The sequence below is a fragment of the Miniopterus schreibersii genome (assembly GCF_964146895.1).
Source record: "Miniopterus schreibersii genome assembly, chromosome: 3".
Taxonomy (NCBI): domain Eukaryota; kingdom Metazoa; phylum Chordata; class Mammalia; order Chiroptera; family Miniopteridae; genus Miniopterus; species Miniopterus schreibersii.
In genome coordinates this window covers 4185338-4207280 of record NC_138103.1, presented here as the reverse complement: position 1 = coordinate 4207280, position 21943 = coordinate 4185338, and the positions used below count along the sequence as shown (strand labels likewise).

General features: G+C 52.5%; 1 protein-coding gene across 2 annotated transcripts in view; it reads left to right on the top strand.

The window, feature by feature from the left end:
• Positions 1-21943, top strand: part of EEF2K (eukaryotic elongation factor 2 kinase) — a 57592-nt gene that overhangs the window by 23020 nt on the left and 12629 nt on the right. Inside the window, exons 3-15 of one of the 2 annotated variants that reach the window (XM_081132229.1) lie at positions 4265-4365; positions 8336-8396; positions 9639-9676; positions 10087-10258; positions 13367-13513; positions 13817-13949; positions 14179-14306; positions 15012-15213; positions 16817-16884; positions 18296-18373; positions 19173-19235; positions 20575-20709; positions 20857-21045. In XM_081132229.1, coding sequence (XP_080988355.1) covers positions 4265-4365; positions 8336-8396; positions 9639-9676; positions 10087-10258; positions 13367-13513; positions 13817-13949; positions 14179-14306; positions 15012-15213; positions 16817-16884; positions 18296-18373; positions 19173-19235; positions 20575-20709; positions 20857-21045 — 1515 coding nt within the window. The remainder of the gene's footprint in view (positions 1-4264; positions 4366-8335; positions 8397-9638; positions 9677-10086; positions 10259-13366; positions 13514-13816; positions 13950-14178; positions 14307-15011; positions 15214-16816; positions 16885-18295; positions 18374-19172; positions 19236-20574; positions 20710-20856; positions 21046-21943) is intronic. The other variant, XM_081132230.1, reaches the window with a different exon arrangement.

Sequence of the window (21943 nt, the reverse complement as noted above, 5' to 3'; positions counted from 1 at the left end):
CAGTCATGTGTGGCTTAACAACAGGGTGCGTTTTGAGAAACGCCTCGTTAGGTGATTGCATAAGTGTGTGAACATCGGGGTGCACTTGTACACACCTGGCCGGGACAGCCTGCCCCACATCTAGGCTGCAAGCCCATGCAGCGTGTAATGTGCTGCGTACACCCTTTAGGGCACTTCTCCGGAGGGAGCCTGCAGGCTTGGAAGCTGCTCTTGAGGGTCAGTGGTGAGGGTGAGTGAGTGTGAAGGCCAGGACATCACTGCCCACTACTGTGTGCTTTGTGACGCTGTGCACTCAGGCTGCACGGACCCTGTAAAGCAGTGGAGATTAAATCAAGCGTGAGAGAAAGTGATGCAATCCAGAATGCGGTAAGCATGAGATGTACTTTTTATAAGTAGAAAGAGTATGCTGTAAAATAACAATAAAAAGTGAAGTATAGTGCCCTAGCCGGTTTTCTCAATGGTTAGAGCATCGGCCTGAGGACTGGGAGTCCCGGATTCGATTCCAGCCAAGGGCACATACCCGGTTGCAAGTGTGATCCCGGCCCTGCTCAGGGCACGTGCGGGAGGCGACCAATCGATGTGTCTCTTTCACATCGATGTTTCTCTCTCTCACTCTCCCTCCCTTCCACTCTCTCTGAAAAGCAATGGAAAAATTATCCTCTGGTGTGGATTTGAAAAGCAAAAGTGTAGTATAGCGAATACATAAAGGGAGCAATGTAGTAACTTATGGTCATTGTCAAGCACTGTGATGTTACAACAGCTACGTGACTAGGCAATAGGAGTTTTCAGCTCTATTAGAATCTTCTGGGACCACTGTCATTGACCGAAACGTTCTTATGCACCAAGTGTATGAAATCATCTCCCCGTGGATGGGCCGATTGTTTGAAGTGCTCAACCCTTATGTAGCATTGTAAGTACTGACCATCTTGGAGCCAGCTCACCTGGGTAGGTGATCGGAATGGCTGGGTCCCATGTCAGCGAGGAAGGTTCGTAACCCCGGGTGGCAGTGCTGCTCCTTCTCCCTTCACAGTGTCTGAGAGTCCTGAACACCTGTTTTTCCTAACCTGATGGGTAAAAGAGTATACCTGTGATTCTCAGCTCAGGCAGGGGTTGTTTACTCTGTGACCTCAACGAGCCACTCTTTCTGGTGGGAATATTGCTGCGTCAGGTTTGGGGCAGGAAAAAAGTTGACCACCAGTAGTCAAAACATTCTTCATTGGTGTTTATACACAAGAAAGTGGATGTTCCAACATCTAGTCAGCCGTGGGTGGGAACTAGAGTCCAGGGAGCCAGGTCTGAGTGCAGGACTTTTTATACTATGTTTTTAAAAAACGCAGTTGCATTAAACCCATCTGTTGCCAACAAGGCGTGGCGTGCGTCTTTTCTGGGTTTTGAGAAAAAGGTAAGTTTGATGCTGTAAAATAACACTCTAATTCTAAAATTCTTTTCTCCTTGACTGTTTTTTGGTTGGTGCCACAGCCTCCAGCCAGGAGGTAAATTCTGTTGGTCCTCACTTTTGAATGCGGGGGCCCTTGTCTTTGGTGTCTTGGGGAGCATTTGAGTCTCCAGTTGAGAGAGGTGCAGTTGGAAAGCTGTGCGTCTCGGGCACGGGACAGGGCTGGGCAGGCATGCTCAGGAGGGCTGCGGCTGCTGCTCGGGACCCGGAGCAGGGCAGGCTCCTGGGCGGGTGGGCAGGTGGCCGGCCCTGCCCTTCCCAGAAGCTGGAGGTCTCGAGAGGACTGGCACTTTTGTAAAGTGCAGAAATTCAGAATCTCTCTTAATTGTAAACATGTCAGCTGCAGGGTGATGTGTGACAGAGGAAAAAGCCAGTGACAAGCTCAAAGTCTACTATGGCGAATCGTAGGTGAATGGCCAAGTCCACAATGACAAACCCGTACCGTGGATTACTGTGCCAACCGCCTTTAAACTCATTATGCCATGTTTGTGATAAAAATGTAAGGAATTTGTTTGCTGCCTCTTGGAGTATAACTTAGCAGAATCTTCTTGGAGGAAAACTCCAAATAAGTAAATTTTCAACGTGATCCAGCAATTACACTTCTGAGAGGCTTGCCCTGCTGAGACCCTGCACAGGTCCACACGGGTTCACACACGAGATGTTCAGCTCAGCGCCGCTTGTACTAGAGCGCGTTGGAGAGGGTCCCACTGCCCGCGAACTGTGGGAGAAATACCTCGAGGCACATTTATACGATTATGTGTCTTACAAGCATGGAGGGGAATGCGCTCGGCCCAGCCCGTTTGTCCATGTGACACGGGAAGGCGCTCTGGGCGCTGCGTTAAGTCCGATGCGGGCGGGATGCGTGTGCGCCCAGGCCCGCAGGCTCCAGTGAGGTGTCTACCCCGCGGTCGGCGTGCTTTGCGGAGAACGGGCTTCGAAAGGACTTCCCCTTCCTGACCCGAATTCTGTAGCGCTTGCAGTGTCACCATATAAGCAGGTCACACGTTTGGAATCAGGAAAAACTCAAGATCACTAAGTAAAAGTGCCAAGGCTGGAAATGACACCGACAGTGTCATTCCAGTCTTATTTACGGGAAGGATCTGGAAAGAACTAGTTAGTCCGAACCACTGACGATAGTTGCTCTCGGTAGATGGCCTGTGGCGGGTTTGAATTTTCTTGGTCTTCTATATTTTCCAAGTGCTTTTCCTTTTCTTTTTCTTTTTTTTGTTTTTTAGTTGTTTTTTTGTTTTCTTTTTTCCCAAGTGTTTTTATTAAATGTGAATTAGCTTGCAAATTAGAAGAAAAAAATTACAGGCTTTACTTTTGGACTCTGGAAAGGTTAGAAAGCCCCTGGGAGGAGGCCTGGGCTGTGTGTGTGTGTGTGTGTGTGTCTGTGTGTCTGTGTCTGCCTGTTTATCTCCTCTGCCCCAGCTCCTCTGTCCTGTCTCTGAGCAGGATCACAGCGATGGGGCTCAGGCAAGGGCATGGGTGGGATGCTGTCCTGTTTGGGCCAAGTCTGTGGGAAGTGGGCTCCTGCACAACTGGTCCAGATGACTGAGGGATACTGGGGTGAGGGGAAGGAGGTCTGGAATCGGGGTGGGCCTGCCATGCCCAGGCATTGCCCAGCCCACCATCCAGCCTCCTCCCTGGGCTCAGGCCTGGGGCCCGGAAGGGAATTGTGGTCTCTGATCCAGTAAGGGCTACAGGGCAAAGGTTCAAGTTCTTCAGGAAAAGAGAGAGAGGATCACCTAGTATGGGTGTCGGGAGTGCTTTTATGGTGGGGACAGGGAAGGATTCCACTCTGGGGTTATATAAAAGCAATAAAATGAGATTTTTAAAACAAAAAATGGAGTTGTACCATGAAACTGTTGAGAATCAGAATTGTCTCTTTTTTATAATGTGGCTTCGTTGTCTTTCCGAGGAGCTCCGAAAGAGCCCTGGTCTGCAACAGTTTTGAAAGTTTTGGAGGATGTTTCAGCCATCACAACCATGGCGGGGGCGGGAATGGGGGGGACTCTACAGGCGTTGAATTTTCCTGTGTCCCCAGGACCTTGGCACATCTCATGGAAACCTGTTCCTGATGATCTGAGCCAGAACTGAGCACTATGTTAATGTAAAGGCAGGCTATCTTTTGTATGATTTTGATATACTCTGAGTTTAGAGGGTCATATTATCTCCGAATATCATTTAGGACAGTAAAATGGGTACATTTATAATTTAGATAATATTTATAAGGCCAGCTTTGCAGTCACACAGTGACACCTCTTGGGTGTATGACTGCACACGTGCTTGTTTTTCTATAGGACGCATTCCTATGTGGAGAACTCTGAGTGAAAATAAAGGGATGCATGTTTCATTTACCAGGTTACCTTTCAGAGGAGGGCACACTTGTGGACAGCACTTGAGGGCCCCACCCGCTTCTCACACCCTGGCCAGCACTCACTGTTAATCGTGAAAATATTTGCCTGGCTGGGTGGGGTGGGGGTGGGTGGGATGGGGTGTGATGTCTCCTTTTCATTCTCAACTTTTTTTTAATTACAAGTGAAGTGGTGTGTGTTTTCCTGTGCATATCACGTTTCTTCTTTAGTTTTGTGGTCAAGACATGTCACTTCTGCCCCAGGAGGGCTGAGTAAATAGGATCTTTCGGGGACTATGTTCCTGAAAGGATAGTAGACAGGACTGTTTCTCTGTCACTGATGCTGTCCGCCTACCCAGAGGTGGGGGAGCCCCGGGAAATCCCAGGCTAGAGGAGGCTGGGCTGCCCTGTCCCAGAAGCCCTTGTTCTAACACACCCTTTGCCTTCTGCAGGAAGCTTGGAAGCATGCAGTCGAGAAGGCCAAGCACATGCCCGACCCCTGGGCTGAGTTCCACCTGGAGGACATTGCCACCGAGTACGCCACGCGTCACAGGTCAGCGGCTTGTCCGGGGCTGCTGTATGGCCCCAGGCCTCTAGGAGTCCTTGGGGGTCTGGTTCCTGCTTCTGCTCACAATCAGTGAGACCTAAATGCCCTTGGAGGTCTAGGAGAAGGGAATGATAAAGCCAATATTTGAGTGTGTATGCTTAAGGCACTCTTCATTGTTTCATTTAATTCTCCACGTGGTCCTATAAGGAATGTGTTTGACAGGCTAGGCTGAGCTGTGCTGCAGTAACAAGTACCCCCTGGGGGGTTTAATGTAATGAAGGTGTGTTCTTGCTCAGATGAAGGTAGATGAGAGTTGAGCAGCTCTCCAGGGCAGCGCAGGGATCCAGGCTTCCATCTGTGGCTGTGCAGTTGCTACCAGAGGGAAGAGCCTGGAGAAGAGCACACAGTTTCTCAATGCCTTGGCCCCAGGAGGATTTGCAAAGCGGAGTTGGGAGCAGCTAGATTTCCTGTTTGAAAAGGCAAAGGGAGGGAAGAGTATTTTCAGGGAGTTTCAGGGAGAATGAAGAACAAAATAAAAAACCACAAAACACCACCGGTAATATAATGATAGAAAAGACAGTGGTGCTGAGTGGCCCTTGCTTGTTGAGTCTTGCACATGCCAGGCACTGTTTCAAGCACTCGGTATGTATTTAGTCATTAGGAAAGCCTGAGTAGAAAACATGTCAAGCATTTGGGACCCCTTTCGAGAATCTGATGAGGGCCATCTCAGAAAATTGCACACATATGTCTAATTTTGCTCGTAATTTTAGAAGACTCATGGACCTGCCTTGGAGCCCGCCGCTGTTCCATACCTCTGTAGACCCCTCCAGCTCTGAGTGATCCAGGCCAATCCTCTCAGTTCCCTTAATTGCCCCAGGGAGAGAAAAGTTTGCCAAGGGTTAGTCCAGTACCTTTGAATGAGTCAGAACTCTGTTTCAAATGCAGGTAACAGGAACTCAAATCACAGTGGCTTAAGGATAAAAGGGAATGTTTGTTTCATGTACAGGGTGGGCAAAATTAGGTTTATAGTTGTGAATACGTGAAACAGAGTTTATGCTTGTATTATTATTTATTATTAATTATTTATTGTTTTCCATACAAACAACTGGAAACCTACTTTTGCCTTACCCTGTGTGTGGGCTTCAGGTGTGGCTGGTTCCAGATGCTCCAAGGATGCTTTCGACTTTGACCTCAGACAGACTCTTTTATATCAGTGGCACAGAGCCCCACATTTCATTGCACCCAGTGGAAAAGAATCTTTTCTTTCTCAAGTTTTTTAAAACAAAAATTTCTTTTTCTTTTTTTAAATATATCTTTATTGATTTCAGAGAGAAGAAAGGAGAGGAAGAGAGAGCGATAGAAACATCAATGATGAGAGAGTCATTGATCGGCTGCAGCCCACAACCCGGGCATGTGCCCTGACCGGGAATCGAATCCTGATCGCCTGGATCCTAGGTCAATGCTCAACCGCTGAGCCACGCCTGGCTGGGCTGAAACAAAAATTTCATATTTGACTCTCACTGACCTGGTTTTGGTTATGTGCCCATCTCTAAACCAGGGAGTGTTGTACCAGGGAGTGTTGCTCTGATTGACATACCACAAGCCAGGGGGTGCTGGGGATCAGCCTCAGCTAGGCCACATATTCTGAAAATGGACGACAGGGCTCCCTGAAGAAAAATTGATGTGCAGTTGCCAGAAGAAGGGAGACAGATGCAGAAACAGTGGAAGCCTCTCCACCTTTCAGCAACATTTTCCTGCTCTCACCCTGCGAGGAGATGGCTTAGAGCAGAGGTGGGGAACCTTTTTCTGCCAAGGGCCATGTGGATACTTATTTATAGCATCATTCTCAGGCCAGATAAAATTATCAACTTAAAAATTAGCTATAAAGCCCTAGCTGGTTTGTCTCAGTGGTTAGAGCATTGGCCCTTGGACCAAAGGGTCTTGGGTTCGATTCCGGTCAAGGGCATGTACCACAGTTGCAGGCTTAATCCCCAGCCCCCGGTCGGGGCGGGAGGCAACCAATCGATGTGTTTCTCTCACATTGATGTTTCTCTCTCTCTCTCCCCCTCTTCCACTCTCTCTGAAAAGCAATGAAAAAATACCCTCGGGTGAGGATTTAAAAATTTTTTTTTAAATTAGCTATGAAAAAAGCTCCTAGATTTATTGAATTTTGAGTCCCGCTTGCGGTTACCTTGGCAGGGCCAGACCAAATGATTTCACGGGCTGTATACAGCCCGTGGGCCGGACATTCCCCACTCCTGGCTTAGAGCCTGGAATGCACCCCCTTCCCACTGCTAGAGGCCCACCTCCTAGTGCGCTCTGGGGTCTGTGCTAGCAGCTGAGGTCAGCATTGTGGGGGCCCCTGCAGGAGAGGATAAGAGCTCTGTTCCTGCCTGCCTGCAAGGGCACCGTGGTGGCTGGCTGGTGAGATGTGGCCCCGAGGCTGAGGACACCAGGCCACACAGGGATGCCCCTGGGAAAGCAGGACACACATCCTGGGCTGGCTCTGAATGTCCCAGAGCTCTGCGGGGACCTGGGACCAGGGACCAAGCCAAAATGTATTTATTAACCAAAGTGTCTGCCTTTACTTGCCCTGGCTGGGAAGGGTGGTCAGGCACTGATGGCCACTACCTCCAGAGGTCTCTAAATTGGAGGCTTCCTCCTGTGTTCTGGTTTTGAAAGCGCTCCGATGCAAGGGGAATTTTTGTTCATGTGGGTTGTACCCAGGCTGCGTAGGAGCAGGATTCTGGTTGAAACCAATCAGAGTTTGAACCCTGGCTCCCAGGCAGGTTACTTTGCCTTTCTGAGCCTCGGTTTCCCCAGCTAGAAAGTGGGCACAGTAACTGCCAGTCTACAGGGCTGCTGCAAAGGCTGGTGGAAGATAGTCGCTTAAGCAGCCAGCATACAGTGAACACTCAGCGCTTTGAGCAGCTCTGACCTTTCCGGTGTCAGTGGTCCTGAGGGATGGATAAGATGCGGCCCACCCCCACCCCCACCCCGCCTCTTCCGGTGCCTCTCAGTTTTCAGTCTCTTTTGAAGTTGAGGGAAGATTATTTCCCTTGGTCTCTACATAGTAATAATCATCGTCGCTATTATTTACTGAGCGTAGTACCTGGCACGGGCTAGTGGTGAGCCTTCCTCCCGTCGGGGGGAAGGCGGGGGGAGGCTGCCTCCCAGGCCTCTGCCAGTCTTCCTCACGGAGGCTTCAGGCTCTGAGAAGCTGCTCTCACTGGGGCTGGGAGTGTTCTCGAGCCTGTCCCCACCGAGAGGTGGGCCGGGGAGGCCTCTGCAGGCGCTGAGAACACCTCAGCGCCGCGGCACGTTTTAGGCTAGAGATTTACTGAGCGGAGATGCTGTCTATCAGGCAAACCTGTTTGAGGCAGGCCTAGGGGCAGATGGGCTCGGTGGAGAGAGGAGCCTGGGAAAGGAGAGAGGGAATGTGCACCCAGCAGCCCCTTTCCTGGCTGGGCTCACGCTGGACATGACGAGACACACCCAGCGACCTGGGCCAGGCTGCGCACAGGTGCTGGCAAGTGGAGGGCACTGCCGCCTCCTGTCCTAGGACACGCCGTTTGTTACGTAGCCCGGATATAATGAGGACATTTACTTATTCAGTCACTTATTCATTGTGCACTTATTAGGCCTTCACGCACAGCAGGCCCCCCAGTAAACAAGACAGACCTGGGCCTGCCTGGGTGGCGTCACAGCCGGGGGCAGCCCACCCGCAGCACCGCAGGAAGTGCTGGGGGGGCACGGTGGACAGGGCACCCTGTGCCTGGGCAGAGGGAAGGAGCCCGGTGTGGGGGGAGCCTGGGAGGGTGGGAGAGTGCCCACAAGCCCAACCCAGGAGGTCGACTGGGCCCTGGAGTAGCAAGTGGGCTTGATCCCGAGGCAGCGGGGGGCCCAGGGAGGCCTTCACCCTCGGCCAGTGACAGGATCAGGTGATGGACCTGTGCCGGGGGGGCCCTCTCTGCAGGTACAACGCCGTCACCGGGGAGTGGCTGGAGGACGAGGTCCTGGTGAAGATGGCCTCTCAGGTGAGCAGGTGTGCCAGCCTGGGCGGCCTGGGCCGCCTCTTCGCACTGCTTTCAGTCCGTGTCCCGCTCCACACCCTCTGTTCGTTTACCTTTGGGGAGCTCTCTAAAGTGTTGCATATTTAACTTTTATAGCAGCTTTATTGAGATTATTCACACACTGTGCAACACACCCATTTGAAGTGTAAATGCATGGTTTTCAGCATAGTCACAGAGCCGTGCAACCTCACCACGACTGAGTCCAGAGCATTCCAGAAACCCTGGACGTAGCCATTACAGTCAGCACCCAGTTCCCTCCCCTGCACCCAGCCCTGGGGAGCCACTAAGCTACCTTCTGTCTCTCTAGATTTCCCTATTCTGGACATTTCATATATTCATCATTTATAAAAATATCCTTCCTGACACTCTTGTTGAAAATCAGTTGGCTGTAAATAGTCATAAAATCGCAGGTCGCCACCTATTACTGACTGGTAATGTGAATTCAATGGCTGGCCACCAGCCTTTTGGAAAAAGAAACTGACCACAAAATACAGCTCTTCCTGTATAGTGAGGGGAGGGATTGTTGTGTGAAACTTCCTTTAGTGTGTTGCACACGCAGAAACACGCACAGCTTGGTGGGTTTCACGGAGTGAACGCACGTGGAGCCAGCACTCAGATTAGACAGTGTGTCACCAGCACCCCAGGGGCCCCTCAGCCCAGTCACTTATCCCTGACCCCTGAGGGTGGGCACCAGCCTGAACGCTGTCTCCCTAGGTCAGTTTTGCCCGTTTTTGTAAAATGTGCTTTTCAGCATAGCTTTTGCTCAACATGTTGTATGTGAACCTTGTACCTGGTTTTGCCAGAACTGCAGTGTTTTCATTCCCCTTGCCGGGCAGTGTTTCACGTGAACACCTGACGTACTGTATTTACTGTACTGTTGGTGGGCTTCGGGTTCTGCTACAGGCAGGGCTGCACGCACATCCCTTCACACGCACTGTCTTCTCCGCTCCGTCCCCCCCATAACACCTTCACCCCCGGGGGGTTTCTGCTCAGCTGGGGTGGGGGAACAGGTGGTCTCTCATCGCACAGCCTCCAGGTTGAAGTTCTATCAGACTTCAGTGCTGGGGGGCAGGACTGAGGGCCAGAGATGTTAGGCTTGAGATGAGGTCCATTTGGTGGGTACCATCCAAGGGGGACATCTCCTGACTCAGGTTTGCTTCTGGGTGGGGCATGGGGACTGAGAACCCTCCCTGTGCTGTCTTTCAGCCCTTCAGCCGTGGAGCAATGAGGGAGTGCTTCAGGACGTAAGTGACAGCCTGGCTCTTGGGGGGGCCCTGCCAGATTCCTTCAGGCTCCTGAGCTGGGTCATTGTGACATTTCTGGCCTGGGAATGGTCAGTGGCCCAAGCTCCTCTCCACCTGCCTTCCCTAGGACCACACGTTGGGCCTGGCTGTGGTGATGATGAACTCCATAGTATCCTACTCATCTCCACTCTGGTCCTTGGAGGCCAAGGGATGTGGGAAAAGAGACCTTTACCAATGTCCCTTAAGTCCCCTGCCCACCTCTTGGAAGGATGCGGTGCAGTAGGGAAGCCCCTCCTACCTCCCGCTGCATCTTGTTCCTGACTCAGCCAGGTCTCCTCCTGAGGACTCAGGGCTGGGTCCCTGGTGAACCCAAGTGCCCAGACGGGCCCCCTTGCTGCCTCTCCCCCCAGGAAGAAGCTGTCCAACTTCCTGCACGCCCAGCAGTGGAAGGGGGCCTCCAACTACGTGGCAAAGCGCTACATCGAGTCGGTGGACAGGGATGTGTACTTTGAGGACGTGCGTCTACAGATGGAGGCCAAGCTCTGGGGAGAGGAGTATAATCGGCACAAGCCCCCCAAGCAGGTGTGTGACGCCCTCCTTGCCACCTGCCCCCACCAGGGCAGCCAGGAGCAGTGTCAGGAGACAAGGGCGCTGGCGCTGCCAGTCACAGGTTCCCTTCTTCACTGTCTTGACTGTAGTAGCTAATAACCACCACCACTTATCGAGCACCAAGGGCCAGGTGCTGTACACGCAGAGTCGCTTATTCCTAAAAACAGGGCTCGAGTTGCTTAAGGTGGGTTGGAATGCCTTCATCCCACTTACAGGTGGGATCTGATAGGATTATTGTGTGCAAATATCAGAAACCCAAAACAAGGGGATTTAATACAAAAAGGAAATTTATTGCCTCATGGGACTGAGAAATTGCCCTGAGCACAGGCATGGCAGGACCCAGGACCAAGCTGAGATTGTTGGGAATCTTCCTCCATCTCTAGCCTCTGTGTCCCTTGCGGGCATCACTCCCAGGCAGCTTCTCGACTTGCAGTGGCGTGCCAGCCACCAGCAGCTGCTGCCTGGCTTTCTCTTAGCAACCGAGGTGAAGTGACAGCACCAGTTTTCCCAGAAGTCCCAATGAAAGTCTCAGAACTGGGTTTCACGGGCTCTTATTAAGGCAGGCGCCTGTCTCTGAGCCAATCACAATGCCAGGGGATGGAAATACGCAGATTGGGCTGACCTGAGCCATGTGCCCACTGTTAGAGCCAGGAATGTGGGTCCTTCTGGCACTGAGATTGTGACTCCCAAGAAGAAGCAGAAGGGGAAGGGGGGAATGGATTTCTATTCCTGGGGACCCAGGACCCAAAGGGGGTTAAGTGACCTGTCTTAACGGGCAGAGATGGAGCCGGGGCTCAAATCCAGGCTTTCCAAGCCCCTTCCTGTTTGGCTTCTTTATTTGAGCCCCAGGTGTTGAGTGACTGGAGGCGAAGCAGAAGTCCCTGTGGCCTGTGGGCAGTTGAGGACAGGGCTCCCGGCCTCTGCCAGGACTCAGTTCACAGTTTAGCTCTCCCACTGTTTCAGCACCTACTAAATACAGGGCACTCTCCTGGGTCCCTCAGGAGACCCACGCTCCCAGGCAACGGGCAGAATTTATTGAGTGCCTGCTGTTTGCAGGGTCCTTAACTAAGTGCATGTGAGGTGGGTGCAAGAAGCCCCAGTCTTTACCCTCAGGGCCTGCGACTTCCTCAGTGATTGGCTGGTCTCTGGCCTGGCCTCCCTTCTCTTCCTTCCTGAGGCTGTTGCTGCCTCAGGACCTTTGCCCTGGCCGTCCCCAGCCTGCATTCCGTCTCCACCATCTTTGCTCGGCTCCTTCTCTTAGTTCAGGTCACAGCACATAATGTCACCTGCTCCGAGAGACCTCCCAGACCATCCTTAACGAAGTGGCCCTTCCCCCGTTGTTACCTTCTGCCGCCTCATTCTGTTTGTTCTGGTTTCTCTTTTTTTTGTAGCAGTTAGCACTATCTGAAGGAGTTTTGTTCCTCTCGTTAATATTTTAGTGGCTTCTCTCCCCAAGGGCAGGGACTTATCTGTCTTGTTTGCCCTGTACCCCAGTGCCTAGGTGCTCAGTAAATGATAATGTGGGTGTTTGAGGAGGACCTGGCTGTCTCCTTGGGCCGCACCCCTACCAATGCTTCTCACCAGTGAGCCTTCCGGCCAGGCCAGTGGCCCGCAGGCCACAGGCTTCCCTGTAGGGAGGCAGCCAGCGTTTGGGCAAAAACCCTCTGAGAACTGGCTCCGCCTGCCCCTCAGGCTGGTTCTTGGAACAGGCTGTTTGGGGCAGCTCTTGGCCCTCAGCCCTGGGCCCCTTCAGCCTCTGCAGCTGCTGTCTTTCCATTTGGTGACAGCCAAGCAGCTCCCTGGCTTTGAGGAGCCCCGACCTGGCCCCTTCTGTTGTGGGTGACATTGAGGGGGCCTGGTGCTGTGGGCAAGTCCTTGTGTGACAGAGCACAGGTTAGAGTCGTAGGTCTTCCCTACCCCGCTCACATCCAACACAGCACTGACACATTTTCTTCCATGTACAAATTAAACATACACTTGGTGCAAAATTCAGCAAGGAATGCCTAAGTTCCCCACAGTCGCCCACTGTTTACAGTTTGGCGTATATTACTCCAGAATTGTCCACTGGTGATAAGGACATCAGCGAACCTTGCACCAGCAGATTTCATCCTGTACTGAGTCTGAGATCCCCATTGCACAGGTGAGGAAGCAGAGGCACAGAGAAGTGAAATAACTTGCCCAGACTCAGTATTAATGTAACGCACAAGCTAAATTACTTCATAGACAGACACACAAATGTGTGCTAATGTGAATTGTTTTTTTCCTCCACCTAACAATCCCTCGTTGCTGGGGGTGGGGGGACTGTGAGGGCTCCGGGTGGCTGGTCCCTTGCCTCCTTAAGTCATCCAGAGGCCTGGTTCCTTCTGTCTTGTTGCTCTGCCATCCCCTGGGGTTGCTCTGGACCTGGGGTCAGTTCTGGCTCTCTGTCCGCCTTCAGCCTCAGGAAGGGACCGGAGGAGGGGTGGAGCTGGACTTGCGTCGGCACTGCTGCTCGCTTCGCATTGGCCGGGCTCGGTCACACGGCAGCATCCCTGCTGGGTGGCTGTGCATCTTGTTAAAACTCAGAGTGGGGGTTGTCTTAGTCCATTTGGACGGTTATAACAAAATACCACAGACTGGGTAACCTATAAACAACAGAAGTTTATTACCCACAGTCTTAGAGGTTGGGAAGTCTAGTTAAGATCAGGGTGCCAGCATGGTTGCTTCCTGGCGAGGGCTCTCCTCCTGGTTCGTAGCCAGCACCTTCTGGCCGTGTCCTCACGGGGCGGAGGGGCGAGGAAGGGAGCTGGGGGTCCCTATTTAAGAGCACTAATCCCGTTCATCAGGGCTTCACCCTCATGGCCTAATGACCTCCCAAAGGGCCCACCTCCTAATACCATCACCTTTGAAGGTAAGATTACAACCTGTGAGTTCGGGGAGGGGAACACACTCAGGCCATAGCGTGGGTTTTCATGCTCAGAGGAAAAGGGGGCAGTGGATTCTGGGGACAGTCAGCAGAGAGCTGGTAAGTGATGGAGCCCTGGCGGGCTGGCTCCTCTCGGCTCCTCTGCTGCCTGGGCCCTGACCCCCAACCCCCACCAGGTGGACATCATGCAGATGTGTGTGGTGGAGCTGAAGGAGAGGCCGGGCGCACCCCTCTTCCACCTGGAGCACTACATCGAGGGCAAGTACATCAAGTACAACTCCAACTCGGGCTTTGTCCGTGACGACTTGCGCCTGACGCCGCAGGTAAGGCCCCTGGAGAGGAGGGTCCCTTTGGGGAGGGATCTCACCCCCAGAGGCCCTCAAACCCGTGGAACATCCTAAAGGACACCCTTTACCCCTTGCCGGTTCTGTCAGCCCCTTTGAGGTCCCTGCCAAATTAGACAGGTCCCCTTTCTCTGTCTTTTCCTCTAAGCAACGCCTCTTTGCAGAGAAGGCCCACGTGGGCAGTGCTGCAGTGTCCCAGTCTCTCAGAGTAGTGGCTGGCCAATGTCCACACAGCCCACAGCCTGGTCTCTTGTCACCTTTTTCTTCCTGTTCCCCCCATAGGCCTTCAGCCACTTCACATTTGAGCGTTCGGGCCATCAACTGATTGTGGTGGACATCCAGGGTGTGGGTGACCTCTACACCGACCCACAGATCCACACCGAGAAGGGCACTGACTTTGGAGATGGCAACCTAGGTAGATGGGAAAGCCAGCCCGTTTCCACAGAAACCACACACCCCTCCCTCAAATCTCCCAGCTCTTGTACACTCAGGAAAAACAGGCTGAGTCTGCATATGGGCCTTGCCAAGGTTGTGGCGGTGGGAACCTGGGATATTTGATGCCCCCCTCCACCCCTTAGCATGGTTTGTGTTCACGCCTGTCAAAAAGCAGAGCCACGCTCCCAGCACCACTGCTCTGTCCACAGGTGTCCGGGGCATGGCGCTTTTCTTCTACTCCCACGCCTGCAACCAGATTTGCAAGAGCATGGGCCTCACTCCCTTCGACCTCTCGCCAAGAGAGCAGGATGCAGTGAATCAGAACACCAAGCTGCTGGTGGGTGCCTGGCGTGAGCCTGCAGGGACTGGTGGGGACCTCCTGCTGCCGGGGCTGGCGAGCCACACTTCACTGTGTGACAGCGGCCCCCACCTGCAGGGGCTTAATCAAAGAGAATCAAGGAGGGGGGATCTCAGTCCCTCCTGTGCCCCTTACCCGTCCCAAATCAGAGCACAAAGCCCTCTTGAATGTCCCACTAATAGAGTAACTGGAGTCTGCTTGATTTGAGCCCATTTTTGACCAGATTGAGAAGACCAGGTGAGCAGAGATTGGGAGAAAGGTGTGTGGTGTGTGTTTGCGTGAGTTTGTGTGTGTTGACAAATAGCTGGACTAGACTTGGACTTGGCTGTCTGGGCACCTCGCTGTGTCCAGGATGTGCCCACTCCACTCCCACTGCATGGCCCAGATGGATACAAGAGAATGTTGGCCAAGACCAGCTTGGGATGTTGAATATGTATGAATTCCTCAGCTCAGGGCTGGAAGTGTGGTCAGCGCTTCGGGGAATGCTAGCTGGCTGGCTCCTATCCCAGATGCCCCTTTGGGTTAATCCTCACTGATTATTTTTAGATTTTTCTACCAGTCCCTAAACAGGCATGTATAAGAACCCTAGGGCCTCAGAGTTCGGGGCAACAACAGGTAACAGGCAGAGTCCCTCATTCCCCAGAGGGTGCCTATGTGACATGAGTGTCCCTGTTAATTCTCCAGCAATCAGCCAAGACCATCTTGAGGGGGACAGAAGAAAAGTGTGGGAGCCCCCAAGTGAAGACCCTCTCTGGGAGCCGGCCACCCCTGCTTCTCCGCCTTTCAGAGAACTCTGGAGATGAGAACATGAGTGACATGACCTTCGACTCTCTCTCTTCCTCCCCATCTTCAGCCACACCGCACAGCCAGAAGCTGGACCACCTCCGTGAGTGATGGTTTGGTCCCTGGTCCTTGTGATTGGAGGGAGCAGGCACCAGGCCTACAGAGCTAAACTGGCTTTCACTTAACTTTAAAAAACTAGACATACTAACCAAAAAGATTCAGGGCCCAGAGGGTTTTACGGGTGAGTCCTTTCAAGAAACGTCCAAGATGCACGTCATTGGATGCTATAAAACAACCCATGTTGTAGAAAACATTTTTCAGTGTTTTATGAAACTAGCAAAACTTGACAAAACACCAGAAAACTATATTCAAATCGCACTTATAAATATGTACTACAGAAATTCTAAATAAGGTATTGATAAATAAGACTGGTAGTGTCTTAAGGGCATCGTCTGTCATAGTCACATAGGGTTTTCACAGGAACCTGAGGGGTGCTCGGCAGTGGGACATGGATTAATATCATATGAATAGGTTACAGGAGAAAATCGTTATTTCTGAAGTTGAAGTGACAGCTGAGGGTGTGGACATGGAGTCTGCAAGAAAGAGGAAGCAAGGCTGACACCAGGGTTTTGGCCTGAAGAACTGAAAGGGTGGGGTAGCCACTGGTTCCACTGGCGGAGGCCGCAGGGGAGCAAGAGGAGATTTCAGTGTCAGATATTAGGGCCTTTAGCCATCTCGGGAAGGCCTTGCGAGCAGTCTGAGCCGGAGCCCACAGACTTGTTCTTAAAAGGCCAGAGTAAATATTTAGCAGTTGGACCGCAGCACAGACAAGGCTTAAGCAAACAGGTGCGGCTCTTGTTCCAACAATCCTTTTCAGACACGAAGTTTCCATTTCATATAATTTTCACATATCAGAAGATACTATTATTTTGACTTTTTTCAACCATTTAGAAGTTGTCACCCCTGGCCGGGTAGCTCAGTTGGTTAGAGTGTTGTCCTGATACACCAAGGTTGTGGGTTCGATCTCCGGCCAGGGCACATAGAAGAACCAACCAATGATGCATCAATAAGTGGAGCAATAAATCGATGGGTGTTTTTTTTCTCTTTTTCTCTCTCTCTTCCCTTCTCCCTCCTTCCCTCCTTCTCTCTCCCTTTCCCTTCCTTCCTCTCTCTCAAACTCAATAAATAAAATTTTAAAAATTAAAAAAAGTAAAAACCATTCTTAAAAAACCATGTGAAAACAGGAGACAAGCCAGGTTTGGCTCACGGGAGCTCCAGGCAGGAGACAGAGACTGGGAACCACCAGGAAGTGGTTGGTTCTGAAGCCATCTGGGGCTCCCCCACTTATAGCTCCTCACTGAGCCCCAAATGTACAAATGGCCTTCACAGCTGCACCCCATGAGGGCCCACCGTGGGCCACACCCATGTGCTTCCACACGCGTCACACAGACATGTTTGCATTATGACAACTCCGACAAAGCCGCTTGCTCAGGGCGCACGGCTGGCGAGTGGGCAACTTGGAAAAATTCTCAGGGAGGAAGGGTAGCCCCAGGTACTGACAACATTCTCTCCCTTTTTTGCACTTTTAAAAATTTAAAGTACAAAAGGGCTTCTCCAGGTGCAGTTAGCTCTGGGATGTAGGTTGGTCTTGTGAACTGCCCAGCAGCGCACCCAGCACATCGTCTGTCTGTTTCCCCCCTGCCCAGATTGGCCTGTGTTCAGCGACCTCGATAACATGGCCCCCCGAGATCACGACCATCTGGACAACCACCGGGTGAGTGGAGAGGGGTGGAGGAGCAGGGCTGGGAGGAGGGGACTCAGTCCCAGGGGGAACTGAAGGTGAATGCTCAGGTTCAGAGGTGAGCAGCCCAGGTCTGGGTCCTCCCCTTCCCCCAGGGGTTAGAGAAGAGGGGGATCCAAATCAGCAGCAGTGCGACCTGCTAGCTGCTGGCTCAGCCCTGAGCTTTTGGCCACATTGTGTGGACAGCTGTGTTGGGGGAGGGGTATGGTGAGTTCAGATGGGCCACAGTCAGCTGGGATATGCTCAGGTTGGAAAATGGAACAGGTTCTTGCAGCCTCTGGGTGACTTAGTGGTAAGAAACTGAAAGCATTGTATTTGCATTCAGGCAAACATATCCTGGTGTCAAATTTTAAATTCATAGGAATTTTTCTTTTTAAAAATATATCTTTATTGACTTCAGAATGAGGAAGGGAGAGGGAGAGAGAGAGAGAAACATCGATGATGAGAGAGTCATTGATCGGCTGCCTCCTGCCCCCCCCCCCCCGACTGGGGGTGGAGCCCGCAGCCCAGCGTGTGCCCTGAACGGGAATCGAGCTGCGATCTCCTGGATCCTAGGTTGATGCACAACCGCCGAGCCATGCCCGGCCTGGCTTAAATTCATAGGAATTTTTAAAACAAACTTTGTAGAATTGTCATACTTTCCCAGACCACAAGTGCACCCTAACATTGAGAGCTGATGGAGCTGGAGGGCAGGTGCAGGGAGTGCATCCTAGTGTTCTCTGTTCTCATTTGTGCATTGGAAATTCTTTTCGGTGAAATGAAGAAGGGAAAAAGGACAGTGTGAGCTCAGTGGTGATGCAGGTGATGTCAGAACTCAGCGCTGGTGGACAAATGGTTGTAGTTCTAGAGGCTGTAAATTACCCCAGATTCCCTTTCTGAGCAGAACTCAGATCCGGAACAACAAACAAAATGCCCAGGTGACCTGTGCCCTTCTGGCAGAGGGTTTAGTTGTGGTAAATATTGCTCTCAATGCTGCATTTTTGTCTATGGCTTATATCCCTTAAACCAGCCTTTGTTTTCCTGCCTGTGAAATGGGTGAGCCACATTTAACAATGGGTGATTCCCACTGTTGGTTTCATCCTCACAGCCCTTTGATGTAGGTGCTACTAAATCCCCAAGCTAAGGAAACTAAAGCTCAGAGAAGTCACAGCTGGTGAGTCACAGAGCTCAGATTTGAGCCCAAGGAGTCTGGCTCCAGAGCCCAACCTCTTCACCTCTACTTTTTACTGTTCCAACCAGCAAGGGCAAGAGAAGGACAATGTTAAGTGAGATGATGGGGACAAAGAAGAGAAAGCAGATGGCTGGGATGTGATGTCCAGGTGTCACCACCACCACCAGGTACACAGAGGACCACTGAGACCCTCGGGCCATCTTCTCTCCACAGGACTCTGAGAACAGTGGGGACAGCGGATACCCCAGTGAGAAGCGGGGTGAGCTGGATGACGCACAGCCCCAAGAACATGTAAGGAACTCCTGGGAAATAAGACCAGAGTTTTCTTTTGCTTTATTGTCTGGGAGGGTAGACAGGTGGGGGGAATGCGAGTGGGTCATGAGAACGTGACAAGTAAATTACTAAATAAGATTTCAGAAAAAGGTGAATGCAGGGCACAAGGTAAAACAGAGTAATGGGGACCAGTAAATGTAGTAAGGAGCCCAGTATGGGGGCTTAGACACCAGATTGAAAGTGGCTAAGCAGAGAGGATGCTGGGCAATAGGCTGGCAAGACTGCTGGTATGGGTGGAGGGCCCAGCTCCTAGGCACAGGATTCTGGCAGTCCTGGGGAGCACCCCAGAGGACAGGTTTCCAAGGCAGCTCCCATAGCATCGTGGTGAAGGTGGCCTACAGCTGTGTCACAGCCATTAAAGGTTTAGCCCTGGGGCAGAGTCTGAGCATCAAGGCCGGTCTTGCTGGAGCCCTCTGGTCTCAGCTTAGTTGCTGCAAGTAAAGGCATGTGATGGGAGCTTTGGCTAGAGTAAAGACTTGGCCCATTCTCTGGGATCCTGTGCCTTTGAGTCCCGTCTGTGCACAGAGGGAGAGCGAGAGGAAGGCTGTGGCCTCCCCAGCACATCAGTCCTGCCTACTACCCAGCATCCTCTCTGCTTGCCAGGCAGGGTTCCAGCTTCCCTGGTAGGGGTCAGGCCAGTTCCCTGAGAGCTGGGTCCCAGGGAGGGCTGGCCCAGTTTCTCCGGAGGAGTTTCTTGGCCAGACCAGTCTTGGGAGGAAGAGCTGTTCTCCGGATCACTCTATTCTCTATCCATCAGGGCAACTCAAACAGTAACCAGAGGTACGAGTCGGATGAAGACAGCCTGGGCAGCTCCGGACGGGTAATGCCCCCCGAGGAACCCTTGTCATGGCTGCATGCTTGCCTTCCCCAGACTCTGTTTCTGTTTCTCCTCCCTCACATCACTGCAGCCTACCCAGGCGCCTAACGCATCTAAAGGAAGATTTTGCAAAGGAGCCAATCCCCTTGACAAATACTTTTGAGCCCCTGCCCTGGGTGGGATGATGGGGGACCTTTGGGGAGGATTAGGGATGCCAGGGTCACCCACCCTGGAGGGGAGATCAAAACAGCCACAGCTCACCTGTTAAAGTCCTGCCCATATCAGTGACTTGTAGTATTAATTCACTTTGTTCTGACAACCACCCAATGAAACAAGCTAATGTTACTCACCCCCATTTTACATATGAGGAAACGGGGGTCTTAAGCAACTTTCCCCAGGTTACTGGCCAGTATTTCCGACAAGCATCCTAGGCGATCATCACCATCTCGCAGGTGTAGGAGGGACCAGCCCTCAGGAGCGCTGTGCTCTTTCTAGCTGACTCTGAAACACACCTGAAACTCTCACCTTCCAGCCTTTGCTACGGGTGAGCCTCTCCCACCTGCAAGGCTCTTCCTGCCCCTGTGGGCATATCTCCTCCAAGCCTGCCTGCGCCCCCACACCGGCCCCTGCAGCTCCTCCAACACATCCTGCCCCAGGAGCCTGCCTTGGTCACCCCAGCAGGCCTCGCTCCTGCTCCCTCTAGAGCACAGAATATTGACCATTTGTTTCTTGGGTGGGTCAAAGGTTCAGCATGGCATGGGGCAGGGTTGTTCAACCGTGGCACCATCAGCATTCTGAGCTGGACCATCCTTTGCTGGAGGGACTGCCCTGTGCCTTGGAGGATGTTTGGCGCACACACAGCTGCCTGGCTCTGTTCTTTGAGGACCTTTAGACAGGGGTGTCTTTAGCTGGGAGACATTCCCAGACGCACCCGGCTGATGCCCAGAGGAAAGTAATCCAATATGCTGCTAGATCTGACATCTGACTCTGGTGCTGTGTGGAGAGCTGACCAGTGAGCAGCTTAGAGTCCAACCCCCCCTTCCCTAGCCCACCCAGATTTACAAATGAGGAGAGCACTTCTTTGAACTGCTGTGGTCTGTTCTGCTGGCCTTGGTGTCCTGTTGCTATCATAGGCCCTTAGTGCCCACGAGCTCACAGAATTTGAGTGACTAGAAGTGGAGCTCCGTTTGTCCAAGAAAACTTGACACCATCAGGGTTCACTCCCCATCTTTCCAGCCAGGCTTGTGTAGTAGGAGCCGCTGACAGCTGCTGGCAATCTGTCCGTCCCCAGCCTCCCACCCCTCTGGCCTGGAACCAGCCATGCCCGGTTCTCTCCCTTCAGGTCTGTGTGGAGAAGTGGAATCTCGTTAACTCCTCCCGCCTCCACCTGCCGAGGCCTTCGGCTGTGGCCCTGGAAGTGCAAAGGCTTAATGCTCTGGACCTTGAAAAGAAAATCGGGAAGTCCATTTTGGGGAAGGTATCAGTGATGCCTGTTTCAGAGCCCTCCGCACTAACCCGGCTCTCACCTCCTCCACTCGTAACTTCCTCCTGTAGGCTGGCTGGGGCCCCCGGGTAAGGCTTTGGCCTCCCAGGCTGCCGGCCAACACCCATGTCTATGTGGCAGGTCCACCTGGCCATGGTGCACTACCATGAGGGCGGGCGCTTCTGCAGGGAGAATGAAGAATGGGACCGCGAGTCGGCCGTCTTCCACCTGGAGCATGCGGCCAACCTGGGCGAGCTGGAGGCCATCGTGGGCCTGGGACTCCTGTACTCGCAGCTGCCCCACCACATCCTGGCTGACGTCTCTCTGAAGGTGAGAGGGGCTGGGGCCCGCTGGGGTGGCCTCCGTCGGCCCACCTTCCCCCATCCTGGGGTTTATGCCACAGACAGTTCCTGATCACCAGTTAGGCGCGTCTGATTTGGTTGAAACTAGTAGAAGTTGTCTCTGCCCTTGGGGAATGAATGGAAGGTGACAGTTCCATTTCCAGGCCCTGACTGGGGTCTCCAGGGGTCAGCGCCTGCCTCCTGAGGGCTGGTCCCAGCGGGGTCCTTAGAGGCCAGAACAGCCCAGCATGCAGCAGCAGGTGCTCAGGGTTTGTTAGGAAAGCAGTGATGGAGTGGTATTTAAGTTAGACTTACAGGCCAGATGGTCGTCGAGAGGAGAGCAGTCAGGCAGAGAGTGACAGACAGGATGGCGGATCAGAGAACTGGAGGTGACCGCTGCGGCTAGAGCGCGTGGCGGGTGGAGGAGGCTGGATGTGGGCCCGAGGCAGCCGGGTGTGGGTGTGTGGGACGCCCACGAGGTCTGCTGCTTCTTTGCTTCCCTGGTCCATGGGTGCAGTGAGGAAAGGATGAGTGAACAGGTCCCAGCAGGGTCTGAATTCAGTTTTCTCTGGAGAATTCGAGAGACGCTTGTCGAGCGTGTGGTCCCAGGGTATCTCTTCCCATCCTGTCTGTCATGTGGGCCAGGAGCGTGCGTAGATATGTGGCTGGGCGGGGCAGGGCTCAGCTCAGCATGGGCCCAGGGCATCAGCCCTCCTCAGTGAAGGGTGGAAGGTACTCCAGGGTCCTTTATTGATTTAACTTTTTGAACAGATAAGAGATTTATGTAATTAAAAAATTATTTTCTTTAAAATCTTAGTTAGTTGTATAGAATTCTAGAGTGTATTAGTTTCCTGTTGCTGCCATAATAAATGACCACAAACTGGGTG